Raw genomic sequence first — 21,247 nt, 5'->3', positions numbered from 1 at the left:
ATATTAACTAGAAACCCTTCCCTTTTAAGAAGTTTTTAGTCTCTTTTAGCTTACTAATTACTATATTAACTAACTAAGTACGTTTTAGTAACTTTAGTAGTAGTTCTAGAACTTTTATTATATAAACCTTTATATAGTAGGCCGCTTCTTTAGCGGTCTTCCTTAAAAGTAACTATTTATAACTAGCTCTCTCTTTAGCTTAATTAGCTAATTATAGAGGTCTTACGCTTAAAGTATTATAGTTTCGCTATAGATAAGCTTATATATTTTCCTTATATAAAGGTACTTTACTATACTTATATTAACTTAAGGTTAAGTATCTCTTTACTTATAAAAATACTTTATTATTTCTTTATATAAATATAGTATTAATAGTAGCTAGCTTTACTAATAGCTTTAGTAATAGTTTTATAAATAAGGGCTTCTCGCCCTTATATCTAGGTATTCTTAATAGTATATCCGCTAGGTTTAATTTACTTATATAAAACTTATTATAAAGTTAAATAGTACTAAATATATATACTATCTTACTTACCTTTTATTTAAGGAGGTATAGTATATAAACGTTTAAAGGTTATAATAGTCTAATAATACCTATATATTATACGCTGCCCCTTTAATATAATATTGCTAGTATTTAAATAACTTAATAATAATAAATAGTTCTTAGTCTAAAATACTATAATTAAGTTTAGCTCTAGTAGACTTCCTTAACTAAAATATAATTAGATAGTAATGCCCTTTATTATTAGGTTAAGAGATAATCCTTACTATCGCGAATTATAATATATTTATTTCGATATAAATATATATTTTTAGATTATAATATTAAAGGAGTAAGGCTCCTTAAAAAGTATCCTTAAGAGCTTAAAACGCTACCCTTTTAATAAGGTTTAGCTTTATACTCCCTAGCTTCTTTTTATTCTTACTCCCTTTTAGTAATATAGTTAAGGGCGCTATAACTCCTAAGTACCTATATATAAATTATTAGTAAAAATTATAGAACCTAAGAAAAACCTAAATATTATAGTAGGTTATAGGTTTAGGCTATTAAGCTATTACCTCTACCTATTAAGGGTCTATTAATACCCTATTAATAGATAAAATAAACCTAAGGAACTTAACTAACTATTAATAAAAGATATACTTCGATAGTTTTATATAAAGCTCTATAGCCCTTAGCCTTTCTATTACTTATCCTAAGTATTTAGTATATTCTTCTCTTATCTTAAAGTATATAAGGATATTATTAAGGTAGATTATATAGATTATATTTATAAGCCCTTTAAGCGCTTAATAAATATAGCTTTAAGATATAGCTAGTATATTAGTAAGTTTAAAGGGTATTACTAAGTATTCGAAATATCTATAATACGTTTAAAAAGTAGTCTTTTATTTATCTCCTTTTTAAATTTAAATACGTTAATATATATTCTATATATTAATCTTAGAAAAATACTTAGCTCTTTAATAACGGTTAATAATCTCTAAAATAAAGGGTAAAAGGTACTAATTCTTTTATATAACCTACTTAAGTTCTTAGTAGTCTATATATAGCTATAAGGTATTATTCTTTTTTAAAATAAAACGGATAAGCGCCCTAGCTAAGCTCTTTAACTCTTAGATTATTTTCCTTTTTATTATATCTTAGATCTAGTTATATAATACTTAGAGTTCCTTTTATAATAAAAGGTAAATCGGTTTATAAGGGGGTTTTATATTAAGGATTAAATTAATTAAGTAATCTATTCCCTTTCTAGCTAGTAGTAAGTCGGATTTATTAGCTAAGAAAGTATCTTGAAACTAGTAAAGAGTTAATAGGATTTTAGCCTATTCTTCTTATAAAATCCCTTTATCTTTATCTTTATTTAATAGTAAGATTAGCTTAGGATAAAGCGCTATTATATATACCCTTACCTTATTCTTATATTCTTAAAGGAATCTATAGGGATTTTATAGGGTTTTACTACTTAGTTAATACTTAAACTATTACTATTATTTCTATAAGATAATATAGATACGTTTATCCTCTAAGGTAGTAATTAATAAAAGGATTAATACTTAATTATTTAGCGTTAACTTATTAATACTAATATAAAAATAAGTAATTATCTTTTTAATACCTTTTATATTTATTATTTAAAGTAGTACTAACTATACTTTATACTCTCTTACCTTATTATTACTTAGCCTTAATATCCTAAGGTATAATAGTGCTACTTATAGTAATCCCTACTACTAAGTAAAGTATATATTTATAAGGTTAATAGTACTATAAGTATCTAAGTATATAGGGACCTTAGTAAGGTTTCGCTTTAATATCGTTATAAGAGTTTTAAGTAACTATCTTATAGGTATTAAGTCTATTAAAAGAAAGGCGTTTACCTTAATATCTTACCTTTTCCTTAGTTTATAGTATTAAATCTAAGAGTCTTTACTAAGGTCTCTACCTTTAAAATATTTAGATATTTTATATATAGGTATCCTAGCTTATTATATTAGAAATATATAATTCCTAATTAAGTAAAAGATCCTCTTTATTAATAATATCCCTTAGTTTAGCCCTTAGTAAGTATATCGCTAGCTTACTAGTTATTAGTTAAATCGGTAGTATTTACTTAACGATTTAGCCTAGCTTATTAGCCCCTTTAATTCCTCCCCCTATATATACTACCTTAGGGTATAGTACTACTTTTATTCTTAGTTCTTTTAAAGGTAAAAGTAGTATTAATATATTACTTCTTATTAGTAGTAGTATCTTAATATTATTAAGCGACTTATATAAGCTCTTCTTATTAATAAGTATAAATAGGTATTAAATAAAGGTTAATTTAGTCTTAAAGTTATAGCTCTAGCTTAGCGAAAAATATAAGAGTATATACCTTTTCTAATAAGCGTTTAAAATACCTCTTTAAGGAGTTAAGGTATAAGCTAAACTTTAAGGGGGACTAGCCTTCTTATTAATAAGCCTCCTTTAATTATATCGCTAATAGTATCTCCTTATTTATAGTATCCTTAATTAAGATAAGTATTTATTCTTTAAAGTATACTTAATCTATACTATATTTAGTTTAGTTAATCGGCGTTTATTCTTTAAAGTATTAGCGCTATCTCGCTTTATAGTCGCTATATATATAATCTACTATATAGAAGATCTTTATTTTATTACGATAAAAACGTCTAGGCGCTACCTTAAAAGCGTCCTTTAAATCGTAAATCTAGTTTAGATATTTCTATATATTAGTAGGTTAAGATAATTAAGCGATATTTTTAATCTTAACCTTACTACTATAACTACCGTCCGATTTAAGGGAGTAGGACTATTAATACTTTCCTAAATAGATAATAATAATACTAGTACGTTTAGTAATTTCCTCTTCTAACTATATAACGCGATCTTATAGGCGTTTTATCTCCTCTAGCTCTTTAATACGCGCTTATAAAGCTATAAACTTTTCCTTATAAGATAGTTATCTTATACTTATAAGTAGCGATATCTTTAATATAGTTATAACGCTATCTATAATAAGGGTCTATTTTAAGGATATATCTTCCTATTCTTTATCTCTTAAGTAGATACTTAATATATATAATAAAGAGGCCTTAACTAGTTAACTACTATATTACGCTATAAGAGCGTTATATAGTCTTCTCTAAGTAGCTATTTTTATTAAGTAACTAAAAAAGGAAGCTTTAAAAACTATAAGGGAATATATATTATAGTATAATTAGTTAGGTAGTAGAGATAGCTAGAGGTACTATACTATATATATTATATTCTCCTTATTATAAGATTAAAGCTTACGAGAAGAGGAATTTCTCCTTTTTAATCGTAGTAGTAAGTAGTCTATAACTTATAAGTAGGGTAGGCACGATTCCCTACTAATACCCTACTAATATATTAGTACTATATACCTAAGTACTTTATTAGCCTATACCTCTTAGTAGCGCTCTTATAGAATACGAGCCTTATTTCTGACTTATCTTTATAGTATCCTTTACGCTCTTTATTCTTATTTACGTTCTCCTTATCTTCCTAGTTTATTTTGCTTAGAATAGAGGTGCTTATAGTGCTTCGATCTCTTAATTTATATAGCTAAATGCCTCGATAGCTTTCTAGGGTTACGTTTTCGCTATATTTATCGGTTAGGTTTAGTCGCAGACGTGCTATTCTTAGTACTACTTAACCGAGCTATAACGATAATATATATCCTTATTGCTATTAATAATTTAGACTTTATTATTCTCCTTAAAGAAGCCGATAAAGCCTACTAAATCTTAATAGGCTCCGCCGCTAACTCCGGTATAGCTAGACCCCCTCTTCGAGATATATAACGCACGATAAATCTTTACCCTTTCGATCGAAGACTAACTATAATACCTAATATAATAAGATAATATCTCTAAAATTATTTCCTAAGTAAATTTTACTCGCGCTCTAACGGCGCTATATCTATATAGGCTGGACTTTTAGATAGTAATACCTAACCCGTATACCCTACTCTTTATTCGATTTATGCTTATTAGTTTCTCGTCTACCTATAAGTCCTTATATAGCGGGCGACTATACTAGTATAAGAGATATTAACGTTTACTAGCCCTACCTCGCGAATCTAGAACGTTAACTCCCTTATCGAAACCTTAATACCTCGCCTTAAATTTATTAAGTATCTACTTATCTAGAATATTCCTCTTTAGCTCCTACCCTATAGGACCGTTATACTACCTTAGGAAGAAAGTATACTTCCCCTACCGAGCTAGTAAGCATTCTACCTAGTAGATATCGTCGGTATCGCTATCTACGCTATCTCGCTAAATTAGCTCTTCTAAGCTACCTTCTACGGACGACCTATTTCTCTTTATTAGAATTGCGAGACTAGGGCCGAGGACTTTCGAGCTAGCGTATGCTATATACGAGGTAGCCTATATAAACTATAGCTAAAACGTTGCCGTACCGTTATCTCGGGCGCACTTTAGCACCGCATCGAGAAGGGGCTATTCCTCGTAGCTTGCTAGGCTAGCAGCCTCGCTATTTAAAGACGAGACGATGTCGCTGTTGCCCTTTTGCCTCCGGGCACGGCGTGATTGGGGTCTCGGAGGCTGTCGAGGATTCACAACCTGATCGCGCTGCCTGCGAGCCGGGGCCGCAGCTTTATAACGCTTGCGTACTAGCACGTCCTCATCATCACTATAATCCATCCGGTCTTCTATATAATCTCTCTTTGCTACGACACGACGATAACTACGCCTGCTGCCGACAGTCTAGGACATCTATAATCGCCTCCTAGTCTTATTAGTATTTTAGGAACATGCCCTAGGATTTTTATTGACTTAAGATCCTTAACGTGTGCTTGATTAGTTCAAGGTGATGTGGAAGCAATAGAAACACGCCCACGATTGTCTGCTAATGGCGTATGCCGTTCGCCGTTATTACTTGGGCTTCTTTGACCGGGGCTGGAATTCTCGGGTTCTATTATAGTCCTTTGAGCTGAAGCTGATTCGTCGACCCCTATATGGCCCAAGCCATCATGTGTGGCGGCAGCTCTTGGTTGGCCCTCGATGTCAGAACCACGAATAAGTCCACGTCGATTTAGGGGAGTCGTGCTTAGGTAGACCATGGACTGAGGAGAAATAGAGTCGGCGGCAAATATAGAACGGGATTGATAAGAGATATTCGCATCTTAATTAAGCAAATTATTATGATCTTCGGATATATGGGGGGCTGTCCGGAGCGAGGCGATTGCCACGGGCAAGGTATCGACAGGGTTGCTAAGGGATGAAGCTAGCGATGATGTCCTTGTATTAGCTGGCTGTCCTACTTGATCAATGGCAGATGCACCACATAGGCGGGCGTTTCCAGTTTTAACAGTCTCGGACTCTTAAGGATCGGTAGTTACTAGAGGAACTATCAGCCCGTCCGCTCGCTAGAACGCTACTTTAGGATTGCTAACCTCTAAGCTGCTCGCTGGCAATGGATGCCGCAATAGTGGCGATCGACGGAAGCGAGTTATCTAGATATGACTTATCGGCGTTGAAATCGTATTAGTCGTTATCGTCGTTATAATCGTTTACGTTAGATTCTTTATCGGAAGAAATTAATATTATGTTATTCGTAGTCTATGGCTGACCAGCCGATGGACGTCTTCGCCCCTTATCCGCCCCCGTGGAAGCGTGACGTAAGGACGCTGCTGTTATAGCTGGAGGCAACTAATGTCCCGATAGGCGCGAGAACTTTATAACGGAAGGATCCGCTAAGTGCGCCTCTAGCGGAGTCTAGAAAATCGGATTATCGAGAGTAATAAGAGTGGTTATAGTGGAGGGATTACTGCCGCGTGTAAAATGCTGTCTCGGGGGTGATACGAGAGCGTCGTTGATGAACTTTCTCTGAACAAGCGTGGGGGGCGAAGGACCTTAAATGCTCGAGAAGACTGCTCAGCTGGCTCTAGATGGCTGCCTTATTCCTTGTCCCCGATCGCAAAAAAACGCGATTCTTAGTTGCTAGGTCTAGGCTCCCCTTAAGTTAGCCTTCGTCTCCGCTCTTATCCAGCTTGCCGCCAGTCACCCTAACGCCGAGCCGCATATGACGAAACACGGTCCGGAAGTACTCCTCGTCTAAGCGATATGACCGCGGAACGAGCCTATTATCTCCGGCGTCTCCCGAATCCGCCCAGCGCTTCACACGTAGGCTCTCTATGCCGTCGTAGGGCCTCGGTTCCCCCAATCACCTTCGTCCTACCCCTAATGCAAGTTTGTCTCAGCTTCTGGGTCGAGACCGAGCCAAGCATTCGCTTGATCGACAAGAACCTCCGCAAAAGACTTCCAGGGGTTGGTCGCGCCATTGCTGACGACGCAGCCCGTCGGAAAGCGCAAGGCCGAGACAACGCCGAGCCGCGATCGTCGCATCAAAAGTTCCCGCCCCATGCTGCTGATGACGTGTCACCTTAATGCGCCCGCTCGTGAGACTGCATCGGCTCGTCAAGGCGTCAGCCGCTGCCGTAGTTGGAGCGTTGCGGAGGCCTCCTGGGTCAACCATCGGGGAAGTCCGACGTATGCGGCATTTTTGCCATTGACTGACAAGCTATCACGCTGTTCTGAGCATCCGCGCCGAGGACTGTTGCATTCGTTCGAACGAATAGGCGAGTGACGATATCTATATTAAATAGAGGGATTCGAGTGGAACGATAGAAGATCGATTCCAAGCTTGCCAAATAGTCTGAACTGAACTAGTTAGCAGCTTTTTGCACTGTCCCGTTATGAGAGGGCCAGGTTTCGACGTGAAATGAACATGCAGGCGGAGCAATGGACGAACACGGACAGAGGTGCGTTGGAAGGGGCGCTCGCGGGACGGACGCTTCAGCGTGAGAAACAGGCCGTCTCGGAGCGAAATAACGAGGTCGTAAAGATAGGATTAGTCGCAGGCAGAAATGCACGAAGACGTGGTGCCCTGCAGGGGGATGGCGGTCATCGATGAGGGAGGCGATAGGAGAGAAGAGGGAGGATTGAAGTCCAGAGTACAAGCCGCCGGGGAGGATGGAGGTCGGTCTATTTATACGGGCGCGGGGTCGAGTGGGGTCCGGGCGAGGGCGCCATACCCGATCGGGGATGCCACCATACCCGGTGGGTGCAACAGCGTATTCCAGACTACCAACACTATGGCTTGCTGTGGGTCAAGCACTTGTCTTTTAACCCTAATACCTATTTCTCGAATAAACGTTTAAGAGCATAGAAGCCTAGAAGGTAAGGGGGGCATACATAGGTTAAAACCGTAATGTATATTATATGTTATCTAGTAGGAAATTATAGAAGTTTTTATAGGTATATATACCTTATTAAGGAGAGTGTGTATAAGAGGCTATAGTTATGCTTAGTAGACCTAATAGTTATATATAAGGAAGCCTACCTAACTAATATAACTCCCCTAGCCTAAGGATATTATATAGGCCTAACTTAGGTATAGGAATATCTTAATGCCCTCTTTTAGCTAGCTATATATAGTTACTATACCTATATAAGCCCCTCCCTTATCCTAATAGATAGACTAAAATATATATTACTTAATTTACCTTTCTATGCCCCTATTTCTTCTACTATGCTCTCAAGCCCCTGCTTAAGACACCTTATATAGCCCTAGATAACCAGCATAATAGGGATAAAAAGGTTTTCATATCTAAATTATACTTTTTACACGTCCTTATATTAAAGGGTGTTATTATAAGAGGAAAGGGTGCTCACATTAATGCTCTGACTCTGCTCACCCCTTGGTCATCTTATTGGGAACTCTTGCTGACACCTGTTTTATATCCCTTTAGCAGTGCGAATACAGCGCCCAGGTTGCGGAGCCCACAATAATTACATAGAGACCAAGTCGATACGCATCACTCAGCAGAGAGAGCCTATTACAACTCGTGCCTTACGAGTTCTAGGACGAGCGCGAAGTAGCGATCTAGTACTGGCTAGGACATCTCTACAGTAGAAGGGTGAGATGCTAGCTATCAAGCAAAGGTGACTGGCTATAACCCTTATAAGCGACATAGGGGCTGTCTTCACACTGCGATGGACCCCCTTATGCCGTTTCAGTTTTAAGGGCCGAGCCATCAGGCCACCCACTCCCACCATTCGGCCAACTCCTTTCAATTCCCACCAAATTCCTAAGTACAGTACCCCGAAGTTAGCCTTAACCGGCGCGTTCGCCACGATAGTCTGCTGCCCTCGAACGCGCCATAGTTAACGCCTCCGCCTCATAGTTATTATCTCTCCGGCCTACTGCCCATACTGCCATATCCATTGCTCTCTCTCATGCCTCATCCGAGCTATTAAAAAGTGGCCTTTCGGCACTTCAAAGGTGCACCGCGGCCACCGCCTCGTAGGCTAGCTATCAAACCTAATTGATGCGCAGTCAATATCGCCAAATGCTATCTGGTGTAAAAAGGCACACGTTTGCTTGCAATTTAACCGATGACCGAGGACCGTCGTGACTCATGAATAGGCAGGTGAATGATCATGGTACAGCATAGCATGAGACACTTAGCTTTCATCCGAACTGGACCCGCTGAAGCCCCAGGCTTCTAAATAACGCAGCATCAACTGGTCCCTCCGCCTTCCCCGACAGTGAATGGTTGAATCAAGCCCCATAGGCCGTCTGCGGTCAGCTACCTACCTTCAAGGTCCTCAGTTTTCCACTTATACTCACGCTAAGGTAGTCTCTTCTCCCCGTACAGTTCGCATAAATGGCTCGTCCTGACATGTGTCAAGTGGCAGCCAAGGGTGCATGGGGTAGCGAGAGTCCGTTCCCAACCGAAGATAGGGACAAGCCAGCAGCACTTATCGCAAGTCTGGGGTCATTCACGATGTAGTCAGTCTGTCACGTCATTTTGCTAGTCAAAAGTAGAGTGCACACTCCAGCAGGTAACGCTGCAAGTGACTATTATAATTGACTGTTCGTGACACATGACGCAGTCACACCTAGTTTATCAAGCTACTTTACGCAGAGGGCGAAAAGTAGAGTGGGTTGCAAAATCTAGAACTCTGGAATCCTGGCGATCCTTGATATGAGCTGAAGAGAGCCGAAACCGAAAAAGGTGGTAGGGATATGTGTGCGGCGTTTATGTGCACAGACAAAAGATATTAAGGGACGACCGCATAACGAATCCACGAAGAAAGTAGACCGGAGCTCGTCTCAGGATTTCCTTGAAAATGTCGACTATTCTCTCATAGTTCCTTTCATTCCTAGCCCTTTGCCATCAGATGCGAATCTTTAGCTCTGCGCTTGGCTTTGCATTATTCTCACAAGTAACTTGATCCATGACGCATATAATGTCAACTATGAAGCGCCTCTTCAGGTTGGTCTCCGGCATATTCGCCGTTACCACCGCTTCTGCCTCCTCCCGCGTTATTCGGGATTCCTGCCAAACGAGTCAATGCTATCTCGGCATCGACCAATTACTCAACGGTCGCACTCACGCCTTTTGTCAAGACATCATACTCAATGACCAACACTACTACCAGCTTTTGACTCAAGAAGAGAGCGGGAAGCTAGGTCAATATTGTGACTATCTCCAGGACGCGGTGAAATCCGCTTGCCAATGCGTCATACCCAATCCCACCAACACCATCACTCCCCAGTCCACGGGAAGCACTCCAGCTGGCGAAACCTCGGGCACTATCAAGGACTTGAGCGTAACCATCCTTGCGGATACCAACCGTGATGGCAAAGTGGACGTGACGGGCGAAACTGACTTCGCTGGCAAAGAGATTTGGACACCAGAGTCCGGCGCGCTCTTTATGGCAAATATTGGCGATACTGACGGCCGATGCTCACATTTGTTTAAACCCGAAAACTGTAATGACGCTTCTGACAACGTGCTGCGCAACTCAACCTACCTCGCGCCCCTTCTGACCGTCCCCAACCCCAAGTTGAGCAACTCTGCTACCGGCTTTATTACCGTCTTAAACGAAACAGCCGCCCCTAAGGTCCGTATCTTCTATAGGAGAAGCAATAAATGGGTTTATGTGGCCTCCGACTATATATTTACAGCCGAAGAACTAAAGATCGGCCTTGAGCTCGGCATTGATGCTCGCGATATTCGCCGCCCGAGAGGATGGGATGGCAGGGCCACAGTGGAGTTTAGAGTCAAGGATGGCAACCAAGAGGCCAAGGACTCAGTAGCGCTTCGCGTTGCTCCTATCTTAACCCACAATCATGGCCAGCTCGCCGAACAGCTACTAACAACGTTGCTACCTGAACACTTCCACTGGAAGCGCCCAGACATGGTTCAATTTGTCGAGGAACTCAAAAACGTCTCCAACAGAGCTGGGATGAAGAAACCATTACACGCATTCGACACAGACGACATCTGGACCCAAGATTTCTTCGAGCCTGGCTACACGAGTATTCCTGGCCCTGGTGGCCCTATTGGCCTGCGTGTTATGATAAGGTCTTCTCAGGAGAGTCGCGCGGCCGGCCTTAAAATTTTCGGGGATCTTCGATCTAGTACAGCAGGGGCTGTTCAGGACTTCTCCGGTGTCGGTCACCCCAGAGATGATTTCGAATCTACGGGCAATCTAGAGACTATTCCGCCCTATACTTACAACGGCAAGTCATATCCCGCGGGACGAGCTGTCATGGGATCGCCAGAAGGAAAGAAGCTACATATGATGGCCTTCCTAGAGGCGCAGGAGGTACAGGAACCGCTTAGGATCGACACTTCATGGCTTGGTGTCGGACATATAGACGAGTTTATGCAGTTTCTTCCCGTTGAAAGTGAGCGCGGCTGGGTTATGGCTGTTGACGATCCGCTTACAGCCCTTAAAATGCTCAAGAAGGCTCAACAAGACGGCCAAGGCGGCGTCAAGGCTGTTTCTCGTCCAAGATTTCCTACTGATCCAACGAAAGCTTGCTACCCGGCCGACACGATCGATCAGGTCATTAATAAGACCGACTTCACTAGCGTTCAGGAAAACAGTGCCAAGGAAATTCAGAGAAACATCGACATCATAAAGAGAGAGACGGGAATCACGGATAGGGAAATTGTTCGCATTCCGGCCCTCTATTATTACGCCGGCAAGTCTCGCCCTCATTGGAATTGCGAACTGGCCGAGGGACGGAATGGCAACGAACGACGCGACCTGGATGCCGAATCCGCTTCGGGGCAGAGCTCGAGAAACTCCAGTTTGGCTCCCCCGGAGCAACTGGAAGCTCAGGTAGCGAATATTTTCGGGGAGATGACTGAAATCCCCGTCCTTCGAGCTGGTACGCCACCCAAACCAGTAGAGCGCCGCAAGGTGGCAAAGGAGGACCGAGTCACATCGTTTTACCCTAGCACGATCAACAGCATCGTACTCAACAACAAGGAAGTTCTTGCTCCTAACCCGTGGGGACCCGTCATCGGGGGAAAGGACATTCTTGGCGCGGCCGTTAGTGCGGCCTACGCTGGGGTTAACTACACTGTTAGCTACATGGACGACTGGTTCACGCACCACGTTATATTTGGCGATATACATTGCGGTTCGAACGTGATTCGGGATATGAGTCATAAGTGGTGGTAAATATGCAAAAGAATCTTGCTGCTCTTACAATACGAGTGTGCAGTTGTGTATGGGAGAAATGAATGGCTAGCCGAGAAATCTGTAGAAGCCAAGAAGAATCGAGAAGCTATATGGAAGGATATCGAGAAGCTGAGGAGAGGCATCCTGCTGTACCAGGAGTGATACACGGTCAGTCAGAGCACTTTCCATATTAAACGTACTGACGACGGCAGGGCGGCGACTGGGGGTGTTTACGGTTTTCACCCCCATCTCGCTTTTCGGGCTCGATGGTTAGTATATTGCATCTGCGAGTCGGTTGAGACGAGTTTTGAAGGCCGAAAAAGACACAATGCCGCGAGAAATCGGTCTTGAGTTCCTGGGCTCCTGGTCCCCTGGTACATGGCAACTAGAGAGATGTGCCTGTAAAGTGACGAGGCGATTTAGAGGGCAACATGAACGACTACAGCTTCACCCAGGAGGAACTCGTCTATATCCAAAATTGTCCGGAACGTCCCTGAATTACATGATGTCCTTTGGACTCGAGTTAATAATGGCGACGAGTGCGAAGAAGCCAAGGCCGTCATCAGAGCCATGTGTACACAGGAAGAGTTAGACTGCAAAGAGACAGGCGAGGAATAATTGAGGCTCTCAAGGTGATGCAATGTGGACATTTTGAATGAAATTTTGGTACCACGTGTCTGCCTTTGGTACTGTTCCCACCTCCAAGGCATAACCACGTCATACCACTTTGTGTCCTTCTGGTACTCAAGTCCTTGACCGTGGCCAGGGCATTATTCATGTTCCTTTGCAACCTGGTTCACTTCAGCATCTTCTGTATTTTCCGACTGGTCGTCGCTGCCCTCTGATTTGTCGCCGCTGCCCCCCGCCGAACAAAGTGGACGGCAGGGACCGACATAGTCGCACCAGCATTGTACCGCGCATACGGAGTGTCGAGGAATAACCAGTCCATCAGAGTCGCATCGTGACGACCTGGAACATTGCCCATAGTATGACGAATTGCAACCGAGGTGATGCCACCTACGCCTTTCCAGGTAGGAATGGTTCGGCGAGGTTGGCGGCGGCTCAGCTGGGGCTGCCAGGAAGCAGCCGGCATTGAGCACGAGGACCAGAGTGGGAAGAGAAGCCTAGCCATTAGTTAGCTTGTTAGACAGGCCTGAAAGATCCATCGCTTATACGTACCTTCATGATGTTGATTCAAGACGTGTATGGTTTCCCTACGTGTAGAGTAGGGGGGCGGTGACTGGGACTCTAGTCGGGCTACACTGACACTTATATGCCCTTAATCGATCAATTCCACCTGGTGTCGAACCATGTGGCGGCTGACAAGCAGTAATTAACTGGCAAATGTCGCCAATAAGGTTGCTTTGCTCGCACCAAGGGAATGGCTCTGCCGTCTTCTGGGCCTTTATTCGCACCCTTGCAATAGAACAATTGACTGTAGCCGGCTCCGACCTTCCAACTTGAAGATCGTAGGAGATGCAAGCTAACGGTGGCTAGCCAATGAGTGGCATGGTTGAATCAGACCTTTTGCTGGCTCAAGGCGGGTACCAGGCCTTACAACCCGGAACATGTGTTCGATTAAATTGTCGCCAGCAACACGGCGACCAACAGCATGACATCCACCCACTCCCCTCTGTCTACAATCACACGGCAGTCCCCTCACGAAAGGCATTGCTTCCCGAGGCAGTGACTTCATCAGCATCGTCTCAAAAGAGCGCAGACTGTAAGTCTCTACGACTCAATATCCGTGTAAATAAGAAAGCAATTTTCAATATCACATTATCCTTATTCCTCGTCGACAACGGAATCGCCCTTGGTCTTCCAGCCTGGACAAGATGCTGTTGGTTTGACTTCAGTCGTGCGGGGAAGTAGTATTCACACCGCTATGCACGACAGCCAACAACTACAGCAACTTGACAACGTTTGGAGCCCTACTGTACCTCCGTCTTGCTGCATCACTAGCTTGTGCTTGTTCATACAGTTGGCCACGGGCTCCCTGCTCCGTCGTTGCAGGATATCGGTAGCAGAATACCACTTTCCAGAAGTGGGCATTTGTCCTTGAATCACATCGACGGAGACCTAACTTCGTAAGCATTGCAACATGTTCGAGCTAAACCCAGGTAGCCATCACGCATGCGTCATGCTATGAAATACCTAGCATTACGAGCTGTGCCTCCCTTTTGGCCCTTGGGTCCAAAGCCCCCGGCGAGAGAGAGCCGCGTAGGGCACATTGCTGGATTGTCTAATGTATTTGTACCTGATTCGTGACATGTCCAAAGCATCCAGCGACGAGATAGCACATGCCACAATCTCCAATAGCTTGCCAACTCGTATGAGATGGTCGGTGACGGAGAGGGTTGAAGCGGAGCAGAGCCCAAAGAACTGTACGTTTCGATAGGCGGAGCACCGGAGGTCGCCATGGACTCCGGCTCCCAAGCAAGACCGATCAATTGGAAACTGTATCATGGTCCACCTGCCCGAAGGATACACATTTCCAACAGTGAACGAATGTTCTGACAGGCCCACGGTGTAACTACCAGCTTCTGCAACATTAGTAGCAATATTTCGCAAACGGTCCTCCCGAGGAATTTATGAGCTAAGAGCCGTAGATTCGGCAGCTAAAGGCAGAGTCTAGGCGTAGTGCATGGCTTTGATCGCAACGGTCATCTCGGCGACGTCACACAACGTGATCGTTAAACTATATATCAGATGAGATCGTCGACATGAGTGCCGTTGCTTCTCCACGCATACGAGAAAACGGGCGGAGTTTTTAAAATTATTTTCTACTTTATGCAAAGGGAAAATCTGGAAGGACCAGTTCAGCTCTTATTGTACTCTGTAGCCACCACGTCCCCACACATGTCTTCAGCTTGAACAAACGATCTCGGACCGACGCCGCAATATGCCACGGAGAGAAGCCTATTTCGGGAACGGCTTCAAGATTAGTATTTGGCCAATCTTAACTCAATAGTGCCCATGCATGAATCAGCCGCTACCCGGCGACCATTCGGACAACTGCGGAACGTAGAGCACCACCGCATTGACCTAACAACATAAACGCTTATTCGACCGTAGAACAAGGTCTTATTAGCTACTTCATCTCTCAGGAGTACTCTCTCTTAGCTACTGGACCATCTCTTGGAAAAGAGTGGGATGAGGTTGGAATGAGAGTGAACTGCACCAATGACCGCGCCTTCCTTTGTCTTTGCCTTTATAGCTACCCTTTCCCTAATTGGTTGCAAGCCCCCGGGCTCTATAGCTAGCTAGGACTGTTAATAGGGGCCTAGGCCCCTATTAGCCTCGCCATGGCCCTAGAGGCTGCATGCGAGTAATGATATATATAAAAAAATTCTCTGTACAGTTCCTTGACAGGTTATAGCTCCATCTGCCGATTCGTAAAGTCTGGTGCAGATAAAGCCGGTATTCATGGTGTGGCTCGTCTGTCCATATGTGGATACTGAAGTAATACCGACCATGCGATATTCGGTCCTTTCCAGCATTAGGGCTAACAGGACTCACTTCAGACCTTTCGTGGCCAGCAGTTGAAAGTGACATCAACTGACAAGCTACTGCCTCTTTACTGCAAGATCACCGCAAATCGCGCAATGACTACGCTCTTCAACGCCAAGCATAAAGCCTAGCCTGTGCCCTCTATACCAACAAGCACGTTCATATGTGAGCTCTAAACTTCGTCTTCATAGAATAATCGGTTCCATGGATACCTTCAAGGTAACGGGATTCCAAGTCCTCCTCGCGGGCATATTGCCGTAGGCTCCTTTAGCATCAGCTTGGGATCTCAACCCACTCATCCAAGACTTTCATAACAAGAACCCTTTCCTTGGCCCTGTAAGTCGGGTTAGCCTGTTGCTCAAAGTCGATGACGACATCATCTAACGCTTATTAGGCACTTCTCAATCTTACTGCTGGCGATGGCACAGACTTGAACTGGACCGCTGCCGTGAATTGCGGGCTGAAGCCAATCACGATATTTTTCGACCCCCCACGCGGCTACGTAGACGCGTTCCAAAAAGTCTGTAACTGGACTAGGCCCTGTGCCAACGAAGATGTGGACTGGCCAAACACTAAATCCGAATGTCGCCTTCATACGAGGGAGTCCGGCTATTGCGAAACCAAGTGTAACCTCTCGATAGCATGTGCCAGAAAAAGATCAAGCAATGAGCCCGAGGAATTGTTAAAGAACAACGCAAACGCCAAGTTCACGCTTTTTGAACGCCGGAATGACGCCAGTGTCGTGAACCCCGACCACTTGTGTTCCGGTCCGAATACAAAGTCTAGTTTAGAACAGGTGTGTAAAACTTCTACTGCCTATACTTCCTCGATCCTAACAGAACTTCAACAGGACAATGACGGAAGTAAACTACCGGCAAATTTTGACTTTTATGCCCAGCATTCGGCCGCCGCATACTGCAACTCCAAGAAAGAGCCCGGGCAGATGGTTGAATGTGACGGAAATTGTCCGACGGTCAAGGAAAATAGAGTGATTTTGAATCACACATTTAGGTATGTACTCCTGTTCTCACAACTGTGCATGGCGGACGCTGATAACTGACCTTGCCATACAAGTGGCTGGCCTGGCGCCCTCAACGGTTACATCGCCGTCGACCACGAACGAAAAGAAATCGTCCTATCCATTCGGGGGTCTTGGAGTCTGCCAAACTGGGTATATGACGTCCGATTCTTCTTCACCGACTGCGAATATGTTCCGGGGTGCAGAGTTCACACAGGCTTTGCCAAGGCCTGGGGGGGAGTCTCGGACAAGGTCACGGCCATCCTCCAGTCCCTTCACAGAGAGCACAAGTACCCCGTGGTTGTCACCGGTCATTCCCTCGGCGGTGCGGCAGCGACGATTGCCGCTGCCCACCTTCGTTATCGCGGCTTACCCGTGGAAGCGTACACCTACGGCGCCCCACGCGCCGGCAACATCCCGTTTGCTAACTTTGCCTCATCGAGGCTCAATGGCACGACGTATCGCGTCACGCATGATGCAGACACGATAGCCCTTGTACCGCCAATCTTTATGGGCTATGCTCACACATCTCCTGAGTTCTGGATTAGTGCGGGTTCGAAGGAAACCAAATATGGCAAAAGCCAAATCTTCAACTGCACAGGAATTAAGAACCACGACTGCCAGCTTAGCACATCAGGTCTTGGCCTCCCGGCCCATTTCCACTATTTCAGAAAGATTGATGCCTGCAAGCCGACACTCCCTCTGAGAAGGCGAGAAGAAACATTCGATATCCCTGACGGGTGGAAAGACAACATCAACAAGGACCGCGCTATGGCAAAGCAAGACGCTGTTTTCAGAAGACTACAAAGTAATGATTGTGCAGAAATCCTCGACGAAGAGATTCTGGTGGACAACGAGAGCACATATGAACGAGCAGTAGTCAGGAAATGCTCGGATTCTGTTGAGGTCAATGAGCTTCCAGAGCGGACGTCCATTGAGTCTGCCACCGACTTGGACTCCACGAGAGAGGAACCTCAACTAGACGTTTCCAGGCCTGACACCAGCTCCAACCGTCCACATGAGATGCCGCAGCCAGTTGGTAAGCCGATCTGGGCAGAACGAGACGGCGACAAAAACTTCAAACAATGTAAAAGGGTGTTTCCCGACAACGCATGCGTCAGAGAACTTTTCTACTTGCAAGGATCCAGCGACGAAATCCGAAAAAGTTGCCGAGACGGTAATTTGCGCAAAAAGGAATATCTAAATGTTGGAGTTGGCTTTTATCGAAACGATGTCTTCCCGAAAGGACCCAAGTGTGGCGAGTTCGGAAACTACCTCGACGGGGTATTGGCGATGAAGCTTACAAGAAAGGACCACTATGGACCTATCTGCGAACAGTGCGTTCTCCTAGACGAATCAATGTGGGCAGAACGCGATGGCAACATGGAGTTCCAACGGTGCAGGGAGAAGCTTTCCAACTCTCCTTGCGTCAGAGAATTCTTTCACCTGCAAGGATCTGTCGAGGAATTCCGCAAGAGCTGCCAGTCAGGCAATCTGGCCAAGGATGAACGCATTATTCTCACGATAGATATATTTCCCGAAAAGATTTTTCCCGGTGGACCCCAATGCGGCAAGCGAGAAGATCAGTTGGTGAATTTCCAAATAGAGAAAACATGGGGGCTATCTGCAAGCAGTGCTTCTCATGAGTTGAATAGCTAGGTCGGTCGGAGAAGATGGGGTATAGGAATCGAGATTGCGGGAGGAAGTTGGGAGCAGTTCAATATGGGAATAATCTAATCAACAAGGGTAGATAACAGCCGAACAACATGAATGATGGATATCGCGAATTGAGAGAAGGAACGGATAGCTTCTGGGCAACTGAAGTCACAGGGTAGAAGAACCAAAATATTTGAGTTGTTTGTGATCTTTGCCCTTGCATCTCCGTCAAAATACTGCGCCCGCAAGATACTCCTGAGAGGTCGTGTGTAAGCTGGTATTGTTCGATCCTCAGACCTTCAAAAACGGGTCTGAAATTCGCAGAAAACAGAGCCTCGCGAGTGTGTGTCATCGAGCAATAACTGCAGTGGAAATCGCCCGACTAAATCGTCTCCAATTCGTAAGCGTCGGCGTAAAGTCTATAACTTCGCTATGTAAGTTGTTAAAAACGAGACACTCAGGAAGTGCAATCTCAGTCTTGACACTGCTCACAACTTCGCCTGGGCGAGCCGATCGGGCATAGTTATTGGGCATCCTCTCCAATCGCACTTTATCCTTCGTCTACAGTCTTTGCTCGATGGTTGTGTATATGCCAGTCATGGTATTCCGCACAGTGCCAAAATCGAAGTTCCCCTAAGTACAACAAAGCAATGGACGCAAGCTAGATTTAATATGCCATTTAAATACGTGAATCTAATCGTATTTGCCCTCCGGTGAATAGGGTCTTGGCGGCCAGTTCCTCAGCCCATCCTCGTATGATGTAAAGTGCCCAGCTTGGACTAAGGACTGCTCTAGTTCATGGAGCGTGGCACGGCGTGCTCGGTCTGATATCTGCTGGAGCCGGTGTGGGGGGTCGGGAAGTGCAAGTTCCGGCCATCTATCGACGAAAAAACGAGTATCAAGGCAGTTCAACATAAAATCGATGTTGTCTTCTGTGGAAGGGATCAAAACCTCCGTCTCATCTGCCCAAGTCTCATCTGGGGAACAGGGTGGAATGATTGCAAGAAGACTTGCAAGCATCGGTGCATTTGGACCCCCAACCGCTGAAGAAATAACGGAAGGGAGAGCGGGCGGTGGCGTTCGCTTTTGCCACTTCGCCACCCGCAGGTAAAGCTGAAGGAAGAGTGAACGAGTAACCTCGAAGACCAGAGTCTCTTGAATATCTGCTTCTGGCCAGCATTCGCGAATCCAGTGATGCTTGCTATAAAACCTATTGGACCGAGCCTGCATCCTGCGGAATATGATGATCGTACGGCTGGCCAGGTTATATCCCGCATCAAGGAGCTCCACCAGAACATCAAGGACACTCGGATCTGATAATGCGCTGCTTGAGTGACATGCCTTGTCAATAAAATCCGTGAGAGGGTCGGAGGATATGTAATAGGGGAACGCTTTGGCCATTACTGGGCCCATGTTGATGTGGGTGTGACCAATGCATGGCGCTACCGGTCTGTTGAGAACCGCACGTAGGAACCCCAGCCCGTAATCGGGAAAGCCGCCCGCACATAAGACACCTGAACATGCAGCTCCTACAAGGTAATTCCTGTAGCTGCCTGAAACTCTCATGCCGTCCGGGGCTTCCGAGACGAGCCGTTCAATTTCGGCAGAAACTTGATCCAGGAAGCCTATGTAAGCTGCAAGGCCTAGAAAGTCTGGTCGAGCAATAGCACTAGGATAAAAGTCCCATCGGCCTGTCTCATACAAGGCCTTGGAAGGACGAATGTATTCGACCACACTTTCTGCGGAAAGCGTTCCTTCAACCACGAGATAGTTATAAACGGTCCAGAGTGTTCTGAACGCACTGGTGACCACTCCGTCAGTGATGCAGTAAGGCGCGTAAGTTTGATTTTCCGAGCATTTAAACATCTTTATGCAGCCAAGATGGCCTCGAAAGAGATCCAAGAGGCGCCTTTCGCTGGACAGCTGATCGGATTGACGTATACGCTGTCCCTCAGGCGTGCCTGTCAAAAACTCCTGCGCTGAACGATGGATGAAGGTAACCAGTCCGGCTTCGGAGACTTCCAAGAGGCCAGCACACCGTGTTTTGAGACGACTTGAAGTTCTTTGGCAAGCTCCGACGAAGTCTCCCGGAGAAGATGTGGTTCCCTCCCCCAGAACGACCGCAGCCAGCGATGGATTAAATGCCAAGGTCAAAAGGCCAAGACTCATCTCCCAAAAATGGCTTGGTTTTCCATATAACCCAACATAAGATTGAAGTACTGGGCAGCCTCGGTCTTGTAAATGGACTCGCTATCGTTGAGACGCCGCCACATGTCTTGGTAAAGCGCATTCAAATCATCCGGCAGGGATTCCAGACGCCGTGTAAGCTCGGCTATATCATCATCATTGGACAACCCAGTTTGTATGCTTCGGAGAGCTAGGGCTGCCCATAAGAAAACGCCATTGGCCTTGTCATAGACAGTGCGAACAAGGTCTTTGGATGAGCCTTTCTCGTCAATGAGAAGCTCCGCAAGTACGTCTTTGGCGTAGCGGCAAATGTCGTTCCGCGTCAAATCCTGCACTCGAAGCCTGGGGCAATTTCCAAAACGCTTCTGGAGTGCAGGCTCCGGCCGACTCGAGAGACACATTCGGAGTTGCGGATTGGCACACAACTTGTCGATGAGCCCGACCAGTGCCGCTTGGCCGTCTCGAGGATCAACCTCGTCAAGGCCGTCGAGGAAAATGCAAAAGTGCCGTGAGTGGGTTGAGAACGCATCGATGGTAACGACTGTGAGTTCCTCGCTGGACCAATCGCTGGGGGCTCTCTTGTGTCTTGTATCCTGGAACCTCTCCAAGATTCGACTGGAAAACATAGGATCCTTTAACAGGAGCTGACGAAGCAAGGAGCAAAGGATGCCCTTGATGTTCTTCTCGAGCGGCTGTCCAACAGCCCAGAGGAAGTGGGATAAGACGATGGTGTTTGGGTTTGAGGCATCCAGAGTGGCCCTTGTTTGTGGATGCTCAATCAGAAACTTCATCAGCGTACTTTTCCCAGAACCAGCCTTTCCACTGATCCAA

At 44.9% G+C, this 21,247-nt stretch overlaps 2 protein-coding genes across 2 annotated transcripts; both read left to right on the top strand.

Annotated features, from left to right (window-relative positions):
• Positions 1–9,822: 9,822 nt before the first annotated feature.
• Positions 9,823–12,045, top strand: HRG_08203 (protein-arginine deiminase (PAD) domain-containing protein; the record flags this gene model as incomplete). Its single annotated transcript, XM_044866674.1, has 1 exon — positions 9,823–12,045. The coding sequence occupies one exon, from the start codon at positions 9,823–9,825 to the stop codon at positions 12,043–12,045; it is 2,223 nt and encodes a 740-aa protein (XP_044718563.1).
• A 4,364-nt stretch (positions 12,046–16,409) lies between these two features.
• On the top strand, positions 16,410–18,232 carry HRG_08202 (lipase (class 3) domain-containing protein; the record flags this gene model as incomplete). Its single annotated transcript, XM_044866673.1, has 3 exons — positions 16,410–16,418; positions 16,454–16,566; positions 16,630–18,232. 3 exons carry the CDS (start codon positions 16,410–16,412, stop codon positions 18,230–18,232), a joined length of 1,725 nt encoding a protein of 574 aa, XP_044718562.1.
• Between the last annotated feature and the right edge of the window lie 3,015 nt (positions 18,233–21,247).

Source organism: Hirsutella rhossiliensis (genome assembly GCF_020360975.1).
Source record: "Hirsutella rhossiliensis strain HR02 chromosome Unknown scaffold00009, whole genome shotgun sequence".
Classification (NCBI taxonomy): domain Eukaryota; kingdom Fungi; phylum Ascomycota; class Sordariomycetes; order Hypocreales; family Ophiocordycipitaceae; genus Hirsutella; species Hirsutella rhossiliensis.
Note: the sequence above shows the minus strand (reverse complement) of the source record. Positions and strands in the feature narration are given on the sequence as shown.